This window comes from Ascaphus truei, unplaced genomic scaffold, assembly GCF_040206685.1.
Source record: "Ascaphus truei isolate aAscTru1 unplaced genomic scaffold, aAscTru1.hap1 HAP1_SCAFFOLD_1700, whole genome shotgun sequence".
Lineage (NCBI taxonomy): Eukaryota > Metazoa > Chordata > Amphibia > Anura > Ascaphidae > Ascaphus > Ascaphus truei.
The window spans coordinates 9,764-27,500 of NW_027454596.1; the positions used below are offsets into that span (position 1 = coordinate 9,764).

Here is a 17,737-nt window from a genome sequence, read left to right on the forward strand (position 1 = left end):
TCCAGGGGCTTCCAGTTCTGTCTGTGTCTGCCTGTGTCTCTCGCACACACCTCTCCTAGTTCACATCGCTGGCGCAGTCTCATCTCCCGGGGCTTCCAGTTCTGTCTGTGTCTGCCTGTCCCTATTTCCAGACCCCCCCCCCCACCTTCTCTCTCTCCGCTCACCTTCTCTCTCTCCTCTCACCTTCTCTCTCCTCTCACCTTCTCTCTCTCCTCTCACCTTCTCTCTCTCCTCTCACCTTCTCTCTCTTCTCTCACCTTCTCTCTCTCCTCTCACCTTCTCTCTCTCCTCTCACCTTCTCTCTCTCTCTCTCCTTCTCTCTCTCTCTCTCTCTCCTTCTCTCTCTCTCTCTCCTTCTCTCTCTCTCTCTCTCTCCTTCTCTCTCTCCTCTCACCTTCTCTCTCTCCTCTCACCTTCTCTCTCTCCTCTCACCTTCTCTCTCTCCTCTCACCTTCTCTCTCTCCCTCTCTCCTCTCACCTTCTCTCCCGCCCTCTCTCCTCTCACCTTCTCTCTCTCTCCCTCTCTCCTCTCACTTTCTCTCTCTCTCCCTCTCTCCTCTCACTTTCTCTCTCTCTCCCTCTCTCCCTCTCACCTTCTCTCCCTCTCACCTTCTCTCTCACCTTCTCTCCCTCTCTCCTCTCACCTTCCCTCTCTCCTCTCACCTTCCCTCTCTCCCTCTCTCCTCTCACCTTCCCTCCTCTCACCTTCTCTCACCTTCTCTCTCTCTCTCTCTCCCTCTCTCCCTCTCTCCCTCTCTCCCTCTCTCCCTCTCTCCCTCTCTCCCTCTCTCCCTCTCTCCCTCTCTCCCTCTCTCTATCTTCCTTCTCACCTTCTCTCTATCTTCCTTCTCACCTTCTCTCTATCTTCCTTCTCACCTTCTCTCTATTCATGTCTCACCTTCTCTATCCCCCCACTCTCACCTTCTCTCTCCTCTCACCTTCTCTCTCTCTCTTCTCTCACCTTCTCTCTCTCTCTCTCTCTTTCTCCTCTCACCTTCTCTCTATCTCTCTCTTTCTCCTCTCACCTTCGCTCTCTCTCTCTCTCCTCTCACCTTCTCTCTCTCTCTCCTCTCACCTTCTCTCTCTCCTCTCACCTTCTCTCTCTCTCTCCTCTCACCTTCTCTCTCTCTCTCTCTCTCTCCTCTCACCTTCTGTCCTGGAACAAGATTTCCCATTTCTGCCCCCTCTGTTCACCCCCCCCTCCTTTGCAGCTTCTGCCTGTCAGTTCCTTAGTTTCAGCTGCATGTATCTTGCTCTGAACACACACACTGTGCATATGTGATATATACATACAATGTTGCCATTCCTGCCTCTGTGCATGAAGCAAGTGAGTTGCTATAGCAACCTCCTGAGATCTTTCTCAGAATGGGCTATTCTGCCCTCCCCCCTGTCTTGCCGACACTTAGTCTGTCCCTAGACTATTCCTGTTACCCAGATTCCCCTACACTTCCTTTTCATTCCTGACACTGGCTGAGTGAGTACTCTTCTATATATACAGGCATGCCCCGGTTTAAGGACACTCACTTTAAGTACACTCGCGAGTAAGGACATAATCGCCCAATAGGCAAACGGCAGCTCGCGCATGCGCCTGTCAGCACGTCCTGAACAGCAATACCGGCTCCCTACCTGTACCGAAGCTGTGCGCAAGCGGGGAGACTATAGAGCCTCTTACAAATGAGTAATTTACATCAGTTATGCACGTATATGACGATTGCAGTACAGTACATGCATCGATAAGTGGGAAAAAAGTAGTGCTTCACTTTAAGTACATTTCCACTTTACATACATGCTCCGGTCCCATTGCGTACATTAATGCGGGGTATGCCTGTACTCCTTTTGGCAAGGCCATCTCCTTTTTACCTGCCCTTAACTACAAAGCACCTATAAAGAAGCACTCTCCCATCACTACATAACATCCACAAGTGCCTGTATATATTGACACCTTTCCAATAAAGTGAAGAAAATATAGCAGGACTTGGTGTGCTTTGGAAAGAGGGCTGAGTTAAAGCTAACTGGAGCTATTCACACATCACACGTGACCCTGGCTTCAGAATACCTTCTCTCTCTCCCTCTCTCTCTATCTTCCTTCTCACCTTCTCTCTCTATTCCCGTCTTACCTTCTCTCTCTCCCTCTCTCTCTCTCTCTCTCTCTCCTCTCACCTTCTCTCTCTATCTTCCTTCTCACCGTCTCTCTCTGTTCCCGTCTCACCGTCTCTCTCTGTTCCCGTCTCACCTTCTCTCTCTCTCCCATTTCACCTTCTCTATCCCCCTCACCTTCTCTCCTCTCACCTTCTCTATCCCCCCCCTCACCTTCACTCTCTCCCATCCCCTCTCACCTTCTCTATCTTCCTTCTCACCGTCTCTCTCTATTCCCGTCTCACCTTCTCTCTCTCTCTCCCATCTCACCTTCTCTATCCCCCTCACCTTCTCTTCTCACCTTCTCTCTCTCATCTCCCCTTCTCACCTTCTCTCTCTATTCCCATCTCACCTTCTTCCTCTCTCTCATCTCACCTTCTCTATCCCCCCCCTCACCTTCTCTCTCTCCCCTCCCCTCTCACCTTCTCTCTCTATTCCCGTCTCACCTTCTTTCTCTCTCTCATCTCACCTTCTCTATCCTCCCCCTCACCTTCTCTCTCTCCCCTCCCCTCTCACCTTCTCTCTCTATTCCCGTCTCACCTTCTTTCTCTCTCTCATCTCACCTTCTCTATCCTCCCCCTCACCTTCTCTCTCTCCCCTCCCCTCTCACCTTCTCTCTCTATTCCCGTCTCACCTTCTTTCTCTCTCTCATCTCACCTTCTCTACCCCCCCCCTCACCTTCTCTCTCTCCCCTCCCCTCTCACCTTCTCTCTCTCTCCACCCTCTCCCATCTCACCTTCCATTTTCCCCCTTTCACCTTCTCTCTCTCTATTCCCGTCTCACTTTCTCTATCCCCCCACTCTCACCTTCTCTCTCTCACTACCTTCTGTCTCTACCTTTTCACCTTCTCTCTCTCCTCTCACCTTATTTCTCTCCCCCCCCCCCTCTCATCTATCCCTCCTTTTACTCCCGCTTTCTAGCTTTGCCTCCCCACTCAGCCCCCTCTCCTCCCCTCCTCTCTCTCTCCTTCCCCCCTCTCCTGTGCATGAGGTTGGGGGTCTGTGAATGAGGTTGGGGGTCTGTGCATTAGGTCGGGGGTCTGTGCATTAGGTTGGGGGTCTGTGCATTAGGTTGGGGGTCTGTGCATTAGGTTGGGGGTCTGTGCATTAGGTTGGGGGTCTGTGCATTAGGCTGGGGGTCTGTGCATTAGGTCGGGGGTCTGTGCATTAGGTCGGGGGTCTGTGCATTAGGTCGGGGGTCTGTGCATTAGGTTGGGGGTCTGTGAATGAGGTTGGGGGTCTGTGCATTAGGTTGGGGGTCTGTGCATTAGGTTGGGGGTCTGTGCATTAGGTTGGGGGTCTGTGCATTAGGTTGGGGGTCTGTGCATTAGGTTGGGGGTCTGTGCATTAGGTTGGGGGTCTGTGCATTAGGTTGGGGGTCTGTGCATTAGGCTGGGGGTCTGTGCATTAGGTCGGGGGTCTGTGCATTAGGTCGGGGGTCTGTGCATTAGGTCGGGGGTCTGTGCATTAGGTTGGGGGTCTGTGAATGAGGTTGGGGGTCTGTGAATGAGGTTGGGGGTCTGTGCATTAGGTTGGGGGTCTGTGCATTAGGTTGGGGGTCTGTGCATTAGGTTGGGGGTCTGTGAATGAGGTTGGGGGTCTGTGCATTAGGTTGGGGGTCTGTGCATTAGGTTGGGGGTCTGTGCATTAGGTTGGGGGTCTGTGCATTAGGTTGGGGGTCTGTGCATTAGGTTGGGGGTCTGTGCATTCGGTTGGGGGTCTGTGCATTAGGTCGGGGGTCTGTGCATTAGGTTGGGGGTCTGTGCATTAGGTTGGGGGTCTGTGCATTAGGTCGGGGGTCTGTGCATTAGGTTGGGGGTCTGTGCATGAGGTTGGGGGTCTGTGCATTAGGTTGGGGGTCTGTGCATTAGGTCGGGGGTCTGTGCATTAGGTCGGGGGTCTGTGAATGAGGTTGGGGGTCTGTGCATTAGGTCGGGGGTCTGTGCATTAGGTCGGGGGTCTGTGCATTAGGTTGGGGGTCTGTGCATTAGGTTGGGGGTCTGTGCATTCGGTTGGGGGTCTGTGCATTAGGTTGGGGGTCTGTGCATTAGGTTGGGGGTCTGTGCATTAGGTTGGGGGTCTGTGCATTCGGTTGGGGGTCTGTGCATTAGGTCGGGGGTCTGTGCATTAGGTTGGGGGTCTGTGCATTAGGTCGGGGGTCTGTGCATTAGGTTGGGGGTCTGTGCATTAGGTTGGGGGTCTGTGCATTAGGTTGGGGGTCTGTGCATTAGGTCGGGGGTCTGTGCATTAGGTCGGGGGTCTGTGAATGAGGTTGGGGGTCTGTGCATGAGGTTGGGGGTCTGTGCATGAGGTTGGGGGTCTGTGCATGAGGTTGGGGGTCTGTGCATTAGGTTGGGGGTCTGTGCATTAGGTTGGGGGTCTGTGCATTAGGTCGGGGGTCTGTGCATTAGGTTGGGGGTCTGTGCATTAGGTTGGGGGTCTGTGAATGAGGTTGGGGGTCTGTGCATTAGGTTGGGGGTCTGTGCATTAGGTTGGGGGTCTGTGCATTAGGTTGGGGGTCTGTGCATTAGGTTGGGGGTCTGTGCATTAGGTTGGGGGTCTGTGCATGAGGTTGGGGGTCTGTGCATTAGGTCGGGGGTCTGTGCATTAGGTCGGGGGTCTGTGCATTAGGTCGGGGGTCTGTGCATTAGGTCGGGGGTCTGTGCATTAGGTCGGGGGTCTGTGCATTAGGTTGGGGGTCTGTGCATGAGGTTGGGGGTCTGTGCATTAGGTTGGGGGTCTGTGCATTAGGTTGGGGGTCTGTGCATTAGGTTGGGGGTCTGTGCATTAGGTTGGGGGTCTGTGCATTAGGTTGGGGGTCTGTGCATTAGGTTGGGGGTCTGTGAATGAGGTTGGGGGTCTGTGCATTAGGTTGGGGGTCTGTGCATTAGGTTGGGGGTCTGTGAATGAGGTTGGGGGTCTGTGCATTAGGTTGGGGGTCTGTGCATTCGGTTGGGGGTCTGTGCATTAGGTCGGGGGTCTGTGCATTAGGTTGGGGGTCTGTGCATTAGGTTGGGGGTCTGTGAATGAGGTTGGGGGTCTGTGAATGAGGTTGGGGGTCTGTGCATTAGGTTGGGGGTCTGTGAATGAGGTTGGGGGTCTGTGCATTAGGTTGGGGGTCTGTGAATGAGGTTGGGGGTCTGTGCATTAGGTTGGGGTCTGTGCATTAGGTCGGGGGTCTGTGCATTAGGTTGGGGGTCTGTGCATTAGGTTGGGGGTCTGTGCATTAGGTTGGGGGTCTGTGCATTAGGTTGGGGGTCTGTGCATTAGGTTGGGGGTCTGTGCATTAGGTTGGGGGTCTGTGCATTAGGTTGGGGGTCTGTGCATTAGGTTGGGGGTCTGTGCATTAGGTTGGGGGTCTGTGCATTAGGTCGGGGGTCTGTGCATTAGGTCGGGGGTCTGTGCATTAGGTCGGGGGTCTGTGCATTAGGTTGGGGCTCTGTGCATGAGGTTGGGGCTCTGTGCATTAGGTCGGGGGTCTGTGCATTAGGTCGGGGGTCTGTGCATTAGGTCGGGGGTCTGTGCATTAGGTCGGGGGTCTGTGCATTAGGTTGGGGGTCTGTGCATTAGGTCGGGGGTCTGTGCATTAGGTCGGGGGTCTGTGCATTAGGTTGGGGGTCTGTGCATTAGGTTGGGGGTCTGTGCATTAGGTTGGGGGTCTGTGCATTAGGTTGGGGGTCTGTGCATTAGGTTGGGGGTTTGTGCATTAGGTTGGGGGTCTGTGCATTAGGTTGGGGGTCTGTGCATTAGGTTGGGGGTCTGTGCATTAGGTTGGGGGTCTGTGCATTAGGTTGGGGGTCTGTGCATTAGGTTGGGGGTCTGTGCATTAGGTTGGGGGTCTGTGCATTAGGTTGGGGGTCTGTGCATTAGGTCGGGGGTCTGTGCATTAGGTCGGGGGTCTGTGCATTAGGTCGGGGGTCTGTGCATTAGGTTGGGGGTCTGTGCATTAGGTCGGGGGTCTGTGCATTAGGTCGGGGGTCTGTGCATTAGGTTGGGGGTCTGTGCATTAGGTCGGGGGTCTGTGCATTAGGTTGGGGGTCTGTGCATTAGGTTGGGGGTCTGTGCATTAGGTTGGGGGTCTGTGCATTAGGTTGGGGGTCTGTGCATTAGGTTGGGGGTCTGTGCATTAGGTTGGGGGTCTGTGCATTAGGTTGGGGGTCTGTGCATTAGGTTGGGGGTCTGTGCATTAGGTTGGGGGTCTGTGCATTAGGTTGGGGGTCTGTGCATTAGGTTGGGGGTCTGTGCATTAGGTTGGGGGTCTGTGCATTAGGTTGGGGGTCTGTGCATTAGGTTGGGGGTCTGTGCATTAGGTTGGGGGTCTGTGCATTAGGTTGGGGGTCTGTGCATTAGGTTGGGGGTCTGTGCATTAGGTTGGGGGTCTGTGCATTAGGTTGGGGGTCTGTGCATTAGGTTGGGGGTCTGTGCATTAGGTTGGGGGTCTGTGCATTAGGTTGGGGGTCTGTGCATTAGGTCGGGGGTCTGTGCATTAGGTCGGGGGTCTGTGCATTAGGTTGGGGGTCTGTGCATTAGGTTGGGGGTCTGTGCATTAGGTTGGGGGTCTGTGCATTAGGTTGGGGGTCTGTGCATTAGGTCGGGGGTCTGTGCATTAGGTCGGGGGTCTGTGCATTAGGTTGGGGGTCTGTGCATTAGGTTGGGGGTCTGTGCATTAGGTTGGGGGGTCTGTGCATTAGGTTGGGGGTCTGTGCATTAGGTTGGGGGTCTGTGCATTAGGTTGGGGGTCTGTGCATTAGGTCGGGGGTCTGTGCATTAGGTCGGGGGTCTGTGCATTAGGTTGGGGCTTTGTGCATTAGGTTGGGGGTCTGTGCATTAGGTTGGGGGTCTGTGCATTAGGTTGGGGGTCTGTGCATTAGGTTGGGGGTCTGTGCATTAGGTTGGGGGTCTGTGCATTAGGTCGGGGGTCTGTGCATTAGGTCGGGGGTCTGTGCATTAGGTTGGGGGTCTGTGCATTAGGTTGGGGGTCTGTGCATTAGGTTGGGGGTCTGTGCATTAGGTTGGGGGTCTGTGCATTAGGTCGGGGGTCTGTGCATTAGGTTGGGGCTTTGTGCATTAGGTTGGGGGTCTGTGCATTAGGTTGGGGGTCTGTGCATTAGGTTGGGGGTCTGTGCATTAGGTTGGGGGTCTGTGCATTAGGTTGGGGGTCTGTGCATTAGGTTGGGGCTTTGTGCATTAGGTTGGGGGTCTGTGCATTAGGTTGGGGGTCTGTGCATTAGGTCGGGGGTCTGTGCATTAGGTCGGGGGTCTGTGCATTAGGTTGGGGGTCTGTGCATTAGGTTGGGGGTCTGTGCATTAGGTCGGGGGTCTGTGCATTAGGTCGGGGGTCTGTGCATTAGGTTGGGGGTCTGTGCATTAGGTTGGGGGTCTGTGCATTACATTGGGGCTCTGTGCATTAATTTGGGGTCCCCCTTCTCCCCTCACAGCTCTCATCTTGCTCTTCTATTTCGTGTTCTACGCGTTCCTGACGGCACTCTTCTGCCTCACCATGTGGGTGATGTTACAGACCATCGACGACTATCACCCCAAATACTCTGACCGCCTCGCAAACCCCGGTAAGACCACCGCCCCCCCCCCCCTTATCCCCAATCCCCGGTAAGACCACCACCCCCCCCCCCCCCTTATCCACAAACCCCGGTAAGACCACCGCCCCCTCTTATCTGCAAACCCCGGTAAGACCACCGCCCCCCCCTTATCCTGAGGGGGACACTGTATCTTGAGGTAACCCACTGCCCCCCCAGGTCTGACGATTCGCTCTGGGATGCTGGTAGTTGGGGGGGAGAAGGGGGCAGTAATTTGGGGGGTACACTGTATCTTGGGGTAACCCACCCCCCCAGTTCTGACGATTCTCTCTGGGATGCTGGTAGTTGGGGGGAGGGGGCAGTAATTTGGGGGGTACACTGTATCTTGGGGTGACCCCTCTCCTGCCCCCAGGTCTGATGATTCGGCCCAAGACGAGTGGCCTGGAAATCGTGTACGGGCTGACGGACGAGCAGAGCTGGAGCAGTTACGTGAGCGCATTAAACATCGCCCTGCAGGGTGAGTAACTAACCCCCCGCGGTGCCTCAAACCAGCCCCCCCCCCCCCGCTGAACCCCTAACCCCCCGCTGAGCATCACACCGAATCTCCGAATCTCCCGCTCCTCTCTTCCCCTTCCCCGTTACTTTCTCTCTCCGTCCCCCTTTCTCTCTCTCTTCTATCTCCTTCTCCCCATGTCTCCCCTCTCCCCCCTCCATCTGTGTCATCTCCCCCCGTCTCGCTCCTTCCCCCCATCTCTCTCCTTCCCCTATCCTTCCACCCGTCTCTCCTCTCCCCTGTCTCTCTCCTCCCCCGCCCTTTAATTTCTCTCCTCCCTCCTCCCCTCCATCTCCCCCGTCTCGCTCTCCTCTCCCCCTTACTCTCTCCCCCCCTCCGTCTCTCTCCTCTCCCCCCCCCTCCGTCTCTCTCCTCTCCCCCCCTCCGTCTCTCTCCTCTCCCCCCCTCCGTCTCTCCTCTCCCCCCCCTCCGTCTCTCTCCTCTCCCCTCCCTCCGTCTCTTTCCTCTCCCCTCCCTCCGTCTCTTTCCTCTCCCCTCCCTCCGTCTCTTTCCTCTCCCCTCCCTCCGTCTCTTTCCTCTCCCCTCCCTCCGTCTCTTTCCTCTCCCTCCGTCTCTTTTCTCTTTCCTCCCCCCGCCCCTCCGTCTCTCTCCTCTCCCCCTCACTCTCTCCCCTCTCCCCCTCACTCTCTCCCCTCCGTCCCTCCCCCCCTCCGTCTCTCTCCTCTCCCCTCCCTTCGTCTCTTTCCTCTCCCCTCCCTCCGTCTCTTTCCTCTCCCCTCCCTCCGTCTCTTTCCTATCCCCTCCCTCCGTCTCTTTCCTCCACCCGCCCCTCCGTCTCTCTCCTCTCCCCTCTCCCCCGCTCCATCTCTACCCCCTTCCCTCCCTTCGTCTCTTTCCTCTCCCCCCCCCCTCCGTCTCCTCTCCCCATCTCTCTCTCCTCTCCCCCCGTCTCTCTCTCCTTCCCCCCCATCTCTCTCTTCTCCCGCCCTGCATCTCTCTCCTCTCCCTCCGTCTCTTTCCTCCCCCCGCCCCTCCGTCTCTCTCCTCTCCCCTCTCCCCCCCTCCATCTCTACACCCCCCGCTCTCTCACCCCCTGCTCTCTCACCCCCTGCTCTCTCCTCTCACTACCTCCCTCTCTCACCCCCCGCTCTCTCACCCCCTGCTCTCTCCTCTCACCCCCTCCCTCTCTCACCCCCTGCTCTCTCACCCCCCCCTCTCTCACCCCCTGCTCTCTCACCCCCTGCTCTCCTCTCCCCCCTCACCCCCAGCTCTCTCTCCTCTCACCCCCCGCTCTCTCACCCCCTGCTCTCTCCTCTCACCCCCTCCCTCTCTCACCCCCTGCTCTCTCACCCCCCGCTCTCTCACCCCCTGCTCTCCTCTCCCCCCTCACCCCCAGCTCTCTCTCCTCTCACCCCCCGCTCTCCCTCCCCCCTCAGATTATAACACCTCTGTGCAGGAGGTCAGGAACTCCGTGTGCGTTCCCGGCGTGTATAACAAGCAGGACGATAACGGGGACGTGAGGAATTACCCCAAAAAGGCCTGTCAGTTCCCCCGCAAACTGCTGCAGAACTGCTCCGGGGAGGAGGACGGGACGTACGGGTACCGGGAGGGGGCGCCCTGCGTCCTCATCAAAATGAACAGGGTGAGGACAGCGGTCACTGTGTGTGTGTCACTGTGTGTGTGTCACTGTGTGTGTGTGTGTGTGTGTGTCACTGCGTGTGTGTCACTGTGTGTGTGTCACTGTGTGTGTGTCACTGTGTGTGTGTGTGTGTGTGTGTGTCACTGCGTGTGTGTCACTGTGTGTGTGTCACTATGTGTGTGTCACTGCGTGTGTGTGTCACTGTGTGTGTGTGTCACTGTGTGTGTGTGTCACTGTGTGTGTGTGTCACTGTGTGTGTGTCACTGTGTGTGTGTCACTGCGTGTGTGTGCGCTCCGGAGAGGAGGACGGGACGTACGGGTACCGGGAGGGGGCGCCCTGCGTCCTCATCAAAATGAACAGGGTGAGGACAGCGGTCACTGCGTGTGTGTCACTGCGTGTGTGTGTCACTGTGCGTGTGTCACTGCGTGTGTGTCACTGTGTGTGTGTCACTATGTGTGTGTCACTGCGTGTGTGTGTCACTGTGTGTGTGTCACTGTGTGTGTGTCACTGTGTGCGTGTGTCACTGTGTGCGTGTGTCACTGTGTGTGTGTCACTGTGTGCTCCGGGGAGGAGGACGGGACGTACGGGTACAGGGAGGGGGCGCCCTGCGTCCTCATCAAAATGAACAGGGTGAGGACAGCGGTCACTGCGTGTGTGTCACTGTGTGTGTGTGTGTCACTATGTGTGTGTCACTGTGTGTGTGTCACTGTGTGTGTGTGTCACTGTGTGTGTGTGTCACTGTGTGTGTGTGTCACTGTGTGTGTGTGTCACTGTGTGTGTGTGTCACTGTGTGTGTGTGTCACTGTGTGTGTGTCACTGTGTGTGTGTGTGTGTGTCACTGTGTGCGTGTGTCACTGTGTGTGTGTCACTGTGTGTGTCACTGTGTGTGCGTGTGTCACTGTGTGTGTGTCACTGTGTGTGTGTCACTGTGTGTGTGCGTGTGTCACTGTGTGTGTGCGTGTGTCACTGTGTGTGTGTCACTGTGTGTGTGTGTGTGTGTGTGTGTGTGTGTGTGTGTGTGTGTGTGTGTGTGTGTGTGTCACTGTGTGTGTGTGTGTGTGTGTGTGTGTGTGTGTGTGTGTGTGTGTGTGTGTGTGTGTGTGTGTGTGTGTGTGTGTGTGTGTGTGTGTGTGTGTGTGTGTGTGTGTGTGTCACTGTGTGTGTGTGTGTCACTGTGTGTGTGTCACTGTGTGTGTGTCACTGTGTGTGTGTGTGTCACTGTGTGTGTGTCACTGTGTGTGTGTCACTGTGTGCGTGTGTCACTGTGTGTGTGTCACTGTGTGTGTGTGTGTGTGTCACTGTGTGTGTGTGTGTCACTGTGTGTGTGTGTGTGTGTGTCACTGTGTGTGTGTGTGTCACTGTGTGTGTGTGTGTGTGTGTCAGTGCGTGTGTGTCACTGTGCGTGTGTGTCACTGCGTGTGTGTCACTGTGTGTGTGTGTCACTGTGTGTGTCACTGTGTGTGTCACTGTGTGTGTGTGTCACTGTGTGTGTGTGTGTCTCACTGTGTGCTCCGGGGAGGAGGATGGGACGTACGGGTACAGGGAGGGGGCGCCCTGCGTCCTCATCAAAATGAACAGGGTGAGGACAGCGGTCACTGCGTGTGTGTCACTGTGTGTGTGTCACTATGTGTGTGTCACTGTGTGTGTGTCACTGCGTGTGTGTCACTGTGCGTGTGTGTCACTGTGTGTGTGTCACTGTGTGCGTGTGTGTCACTGTGCGTGTGTGTCACTGTGTGTGTGTCACTATGTGTGTGTCACTGTGTGTGTGTCACTGCGTGTGTGTCACTGTGTGTGTGTCACTGTGTGTGTGTCACTGTGCGTGTCACTGTGTGTGTGTGTGCTCCGGGGAGGAGGACGGGACGTACGGGTACAGGGAGGGGGCGCCCTGCGTCCTCATCAAAATGAACAGGATGAGGACAGCGGTCACTGCGTGTGTGTCACTGTGTGTGTGTCACTGTGTGTGTGTCACTGTGTGTGTGTCACTGCGTGTGTGTCACTGCGTGTGTGTCACTGTGTGTGTGTCACTGTGTGTGTGTCACAGTGTGTGTGTCACTGCGTGTGTGTGTCACTGTGTGTGTGTCACTGTGTGTGTGTCACTGTGTGTGTGTGTCACTGTGTGTGTGTCACTGTGCGTGTGTGTCACTGCGTGTGTGTCACTGTGTGTGTGCGTGTGTCACTGTGTGCTCCGGGGAGGAGGACGGGACGTACGGGTACAGGGAGGGGGCGCCCTGCGTCCTCATCAAAATGAACAGGGTGAGGACAGCGGTCACTGCGTGTGTGTCACTGTGTGTGTGTCACTATGTGTGTGTCACTGTGTGTGTGTCACTATGTGTGTGTCACTATGTGTGTGTCACTGTGTGTGCGTCACTATGTGTGTGTCACTGTGTGTGTGTCACTGTGTGTGTGTCACAGTGTGTGTGTCACAGTGTGTGTGTCACTGCGTGTGTGTGTCACTGTGTGTGTGTCACTGTGTGTGTGTGTCACTGCGTGTGTGTCACTGTGTGTGTGCGTGTGTCACTGTGTGCTCCGGGGAGGAGGACGGGACGTACGGGTACAGGGAGGGGGCGCCCTGCGCCCTCATCAAAATGAACAGGGTGAGGACAGCGGTCACTGCGTGTGTGTCACTGTGTGTGTGTAACTATGTGTGTGTCACTGTGTGTGTGTCACTATGTGTGTGTCACTATGTGTGTGTCACTGTGTGTGCGTCACTATGTGTGTGTCACTGTGTGTGTGTCACTGTGTGCGTGTGTCACTGTGTGTGTGTCACTGTGTGCTCCGGGGAGGAGGACGGGACGTACGGGTACAGGGAGGGGGCGCCCTGCGTCCTCATCAAAATGAACAGGGTGAGGACAGCGGTCACTGCGTGTGTGTCACTGCGTGTGTGTCACTGTGTGTGTGTCACTATGTGTGTGTCACTGTGTGTGTGTCACTGTGTGTGTGTGTGTGTGTGTGTGTGTGTGTGTGTGTCACTGTGTGTGTGTGTGTGTCACTGTGTGTGTGTGTGTGTGTGTCACTGTGTGTGTGTGTGTGTGTGTCACTGTGTGTGTGTGTCAGTGCGTGTGTGTCACTGTGCGTGTGTGTCACTGCGTGTGTGTCACTGTGTGTGTGCGTGTGTCACTGTGTGTGTGTGTCACTGTGTGTGTGTGTCACTGTGTGCTCCGGGGAGGAGGACGGGACGTACGAGTACAGGGAGGGGGCGCCCTGCGTCCTCATCAAAATGAACAGGTTGAGGACAGCGGTCACTGCGTGTGTGTCACTGTGTGTGTGTCACTGTGTGTGTGTCACTGTGTGTGTGTCACTGTGCGCTCCGGAGAGGAGGACGGGACGTACGGGTACAGGGAGGGGGCGCCCTGCGTCCTCATCAAAATGAACAGGGTGAGGACAGCGGTCACTGCGTGTGTGTCACTGTGTGTGTGTCACTGTGTGTGTGTCACTGTGTGTGTGTCACTGTGTGCGTGTGTCACTGTGTGCGTGTGTCACTGTGTGTGTGTCACTGTGTGCTCCGGGGAGGAGGACGGGACGTACGGGTACAGGGAGGGGGCGCCCTGCGTCCTCATCAAAATGAACAGGGTGAGGACAGCGGTCACTGCGTGTGTGTCACTGCGTGTGTGTCACTGCGTGTGTGTCACTGTGTGTGTGTCACTGTGTGTGTGTGTCACTGTGTGTGTGTGTGTGTGTGTGTGTCACTGTGTGTGTGTGTGTGTGTGTGTCACTGTGTGTGTGTGTGTGTGTGTGTGTGTGTGTGTGTCACTGTGTGTGTGTGTGTGTGTGTGTGTCACTGTGTGTGTGTGTCAGTGCGTGTGTGTCACTGTGCGTGTGTGTCACTGCGTGTGTGTCACTGTGTGTGTGCGTGTGTCACTGTGTGTGTGCGTGTGTCACTGGGTGTGTGTGTCACTGTGTGTGTGTGTCTCACTGTGTGCTCCGGGGAGGAGGACGGGACGTACGGGTACAGGGAGGGGACAGCGGTCACTGCGTGTGTGTAACTGTGTGTGTGTCACTGTGTGTGTGTCACTGTGTGCGTGTGTCACTGCGTGTGTGTCACTGTGTGTCTGTCACTGCGTGTGTGTGTCACTGTGTGTGTGTGTCACTGTGTGTGTGTGTGTCACTGTGTGTGTGTGTCACTGTGTGTGTGTGTGTCTCACTGGGTGCTCCGGAGAGGAGGACGGGACGTACGGGTACAGGGAGGGGGCGCCCTGCGTCCTCATCAAAATGAACAGGGTGAGGACAGCGGTCACTGCGTGTGTGTCACTGCGTGTGTGTGTCACTGTGTGTGTGTCACTGTGTGTGTGTCACTGTGTGCATGTGTCACTGTGTGTGTGTCACTGTGTGCTCCGGGGAGGAGGACGGGACGTACGGGTACAGGGAGGGGGCGCCCTGCGTCCTCATCAAAATGAACAGGGTGAGGACAGCGGTCACTGCGTGTGTGTCACTGCGTGTGTGTCACTGTGTGTGTGTCACTATGTGTGTGTCACTGCGTGTGTGTGTCACTGCGTGTGTGTGTCACTGCGTGTGTGTGTCACTGTGTGTGTGTGTCACTGTGTGTGTGTGTCACTATGTGTGTGTCACTATGTGTGTGTCACTGTGTGCGTGTGTCACTGTGTGTGTGTCACTGCGTGTGTGTCACTATGTGTGTGTCACTATGTGTGTGTCACTGTGTGTGTGTGTGTGTGTGTGTGTCACTGTGTGTGTGTGTGTGTCACTGTGTGTGTGTGTGTGTGTGTGTGTGTGTGTGTGTGTGTGTGTCACTGTGTGTGTCACTGTGTGTGTGTGTCACTGTGTGTGTGTGTCAGTGCGTGTGTGTCACTGTGCGTGTGTGTCACTGCGTGTGTGTCACTGTGTGTGTGCGTGTGTCACTGTGTGCTCCGGGGAGGACGGGACGTACGGGTACAGGGAGGGGGCGCCCTGCATCCTCATCAAAATGAACAGGGTGAGGACAGCGGTCACTGCGTGTGTGTCACTGTGTGTGTGTGTGTGTGTCACTGTGTGTGTGTGTGTCACTGCGTGTGTGTCACTGCGTGTGTGTCACTGTGTGTGTGTCACTATGTGTGTGTCACTGTGTGTGTGTCACTGTGTGTGTGTCACTGTGTGCGTGTGTCACTGTGTGTGTGTCACTGTGTGCTCCGGGGAGGAGGACGGGACGTACGGGTACAGGGAGGGGGCGCCCTGCGTCCTCATCAAAATGAACAGGGTGAGGACAGCGGTCACTGCGTGTGTGTCACTGCGTGTGTGTCACTGTGTGTGTGTCACTATGTGTGTGTCACTGTGTGTGTGTCACTGTGTGTGTGTCACTGTGTGTGTGTGTGTGTCACTGTGTGTGTGTGTGTGTGTGTGTGTCACTGTGTGTGTGTGTGTGTCACTGTGTGTGTGTGTCAGTGCGTGTGTGTCACTGTGTGTGTGTGTCACTGCGTGTTTGTCACTGTGTGTGTGCGTGTGTCACTGTGTGCTCCGGGGAGGACGGGACGTAAGGGTACCGGGAGGGGGCGCCCTGCATCCTCATCAAAATGAACAGGGTGAGGACAGCGGTCACTGCGTGTGTGTCACTGCGTGTGTGTCACTGTGTGTGTGTCACTATGTGTGTGTCACTGTGTGTGTGTCACTGTGTGTGTGTGTGTGTGTGTGTCACTGTGTGTGTGTGTGTGTCACTGTGCGTGTGTGTCACTGCGTGTGTGTCACTGCGTGTGTGTCACTGTGTGTGTGTGTCACTGTGTGTGTGTGTCACTGTGTGTGTGTGTCTCACTGTGTGCTCCGGGGAGGAGGACGGGACGTACGGGTACAGGGAGGGGGCGCCCTGCGTCCTCATCAAAATGAACAGGGTGAGGACAGCGGTCACTGCGTGTGCGTGTGTCACTGTGTGTGTGTCACTGTGTGTGTGTGTGTGTCACTGCGTGTGTGTCACTGTGTGTGTCACTGTGTGTGCGTGTGTCACTGTGTGTGCGTGTGTCACTGTGTGCGTGTGTGTCACTGTGTGTGTGTCACTGTGTGTGCGTGTGTCACTGTGTGTGCGTGTGTCACTGTGTGTGCGTGTGTCACTGTGTGTGCGTGTGTGTGCGTGTGTGCCACTGCGTGTGTGTCTCTGTGTGTGTGTGTCACTGTGTGTGTGTCACTGTGTGTGTGTCACTGTGTGTGTGTGTCACTGTGTGTGTGTCACTGTGTGTGTGTCACTGTGTGTGTGTGTGTCTCTGTGTGTGTGTGTGTCACTGTGTGTGTGTGTCACTGTGTGTGTGTGTGCTCCGGGGAGGAGGACGGGACGTACGGGTACAGGGAGGGGGCGCCCTGCGTCCTCATCAAAATGAACAGGGTGAGGACAGCGGTCACTGCGTGTTTGTCACTGCGTGTGTGTCACTGCGTGTGTGTCACTGCGTGCGTGTGTGTCACTGTGTGCGTGTGTGTCACTGTGTGTGTGTGTGTCACTGTGTGTGTGTCACTGTGTGTGTGTCACTATGTGTGTGTGTCACTGCGTGTGTGTGTCACTGTGTGTGTGTGTGTCTCTCTGTGTGTGTGTGTCTCTGTGTGTGTGTGTGTCACTGTGTGTGTGTGTCACTGTGTGTGTGTGTGTGTCACTGTGTGTGTGTGTGTCACTGTGTGTGTGTGTGTCTCTCTGTGTGTGTGTGTCTCTGTGTGTGTGTGTGTCACTGTGTGTGTGTGTCACTGTGTGTGCGTGTGTCACTGTGTGTGCGTGTGTCACTGTGTGTGCGTGTGTGTGCGTGTGTGCCACTGCGTGTGTGTCTCTGTGTGTGTGTGTGTCACTGTGTGTGTGTGTCACTGTGTGTGTGTCACTGTGTGTGTGTCACTGTGTGTGTGTGTCACTGTGTGTGTGTCACTGTGTGTGTGTCACTGTGTGTGTGTGTGTGTGTCTCTGTGTGTGTGTGTGTCACTGTGTGTGTGTGACTCTGTGTGTGTGTGTGTCACTGTGTGTGTGTGTGTCACTGTGTGTGTGTCACTGCGTGTGTGTGTGCTCCGGGGAGGAGGACGGGACGTACGGGTACAGGGACTTGGCGCCCTGCGTCCTCATCAAAATGAACTGGGTGAGGACAGCGGTCACTGCGTGTTTGTCACTGCGTGTGTGTCACTGCGTGTGTGTCACTGTGTGCGTGTGTGTCACTGTGTGTGTGTGTGTGTCACTGTGTGTGTGTCACTGTGTGTGTGTCACTATGTGTGTGTCACTATGTGTGTGTGTCACTGCGTGTGTGTGTGTGTCACTGTGTGTGCGTGTGTCACTGTGTGTGCGTGTGTCACTACGTGTGTGTCACTGTGTGTGCGTGTCACTGTGTGTGTGTGTCACTACGTGTGCGTGTGTCACTGTGTGTGTCACTGTGTGTGTGTGTGTGTCAGTGTGTGTGCGTGTGTCAGTGTGTGTGCGTGTGTGTCACTGCGTGTGTGTCACTGCGTGCGTGTGTGTCACTGTGTGCGTGTGTGTCACTGTGTGTGTGTGTGTCACTGTGTGTGTGTCACTGTGTGTGTGTCACTATGTGTGTGTGTCACTGCGTGTGTGTGTCACTGTGTGTGTGTGTGTCTCTCTGTGTGTGTGTGTCACTGTGTGTGTGTCTCACTGGGTGCTCCGGGGAGGAGGACGGGACGTACGGGTACAGGGAGGGGGCGCCCTGCGTCCTCATCAAAATGAACAGGGTGAGGACAGCGATTACTGCGTGTGCGTGTGTCACTGCGTGTGCGTGTGACACTGTGTGTGCGTGTCACTGTGTGTGCGTGTGTGTCACTGTGTGCTCCGGGGAGGAGGACGGGACGTACGGGTACAGGGAGGGGGCGCCCTGCGTCCTCATCAAAATGAACAGGGTGAGGACAGCGGTCACTGCGTGTGTGTCACTGCGTGTGCGTGTGTCACTGTGTGTGTGTGTCACTGCGTGTGTGTCACTGTGTGTGTGTGTCACTGTGTGTGTCACGGTGTGCGTGTGTGTC

General features: G+C 55.7%; 1 protein-coding gene across 1 annotated transcript in view; it reads left to right on the forward strand.

The window, feature by feature from the left end:
• Nucleotides 1-1,318: 1,318 nt before the first annotated feature.
• Nucleotides 1,319-17,737, forward strand: part of LOC142476752 (sodium/potassium-transporting ATPase subunit beta-2-like) — a 21,229-nt gene continuing 4,810 nt past the window's right edge. The window contains exons 1-4 of the mRNA XM_075581916.1: nucleotides 1,319-1,327; nucleotides 7,507-7,702; nucleotides 8,082-8,186; nucleotides 9,620-9,825. Of these exons, the coding sequence (XP_075438031.1) occupies nucleotides 1,319-1,327; nucleotides 7,507-7,702; nucleotides 8,082-8,186; nucleotides 9,620-9,825 (516 nt within the window). The remainder of the gene's footprint in view (nucleotides 1,328-7,506; nucleotides 7,703-8,081; nucleotides 8,187-9,619; nucleotides 9,826-17,737) is intronic.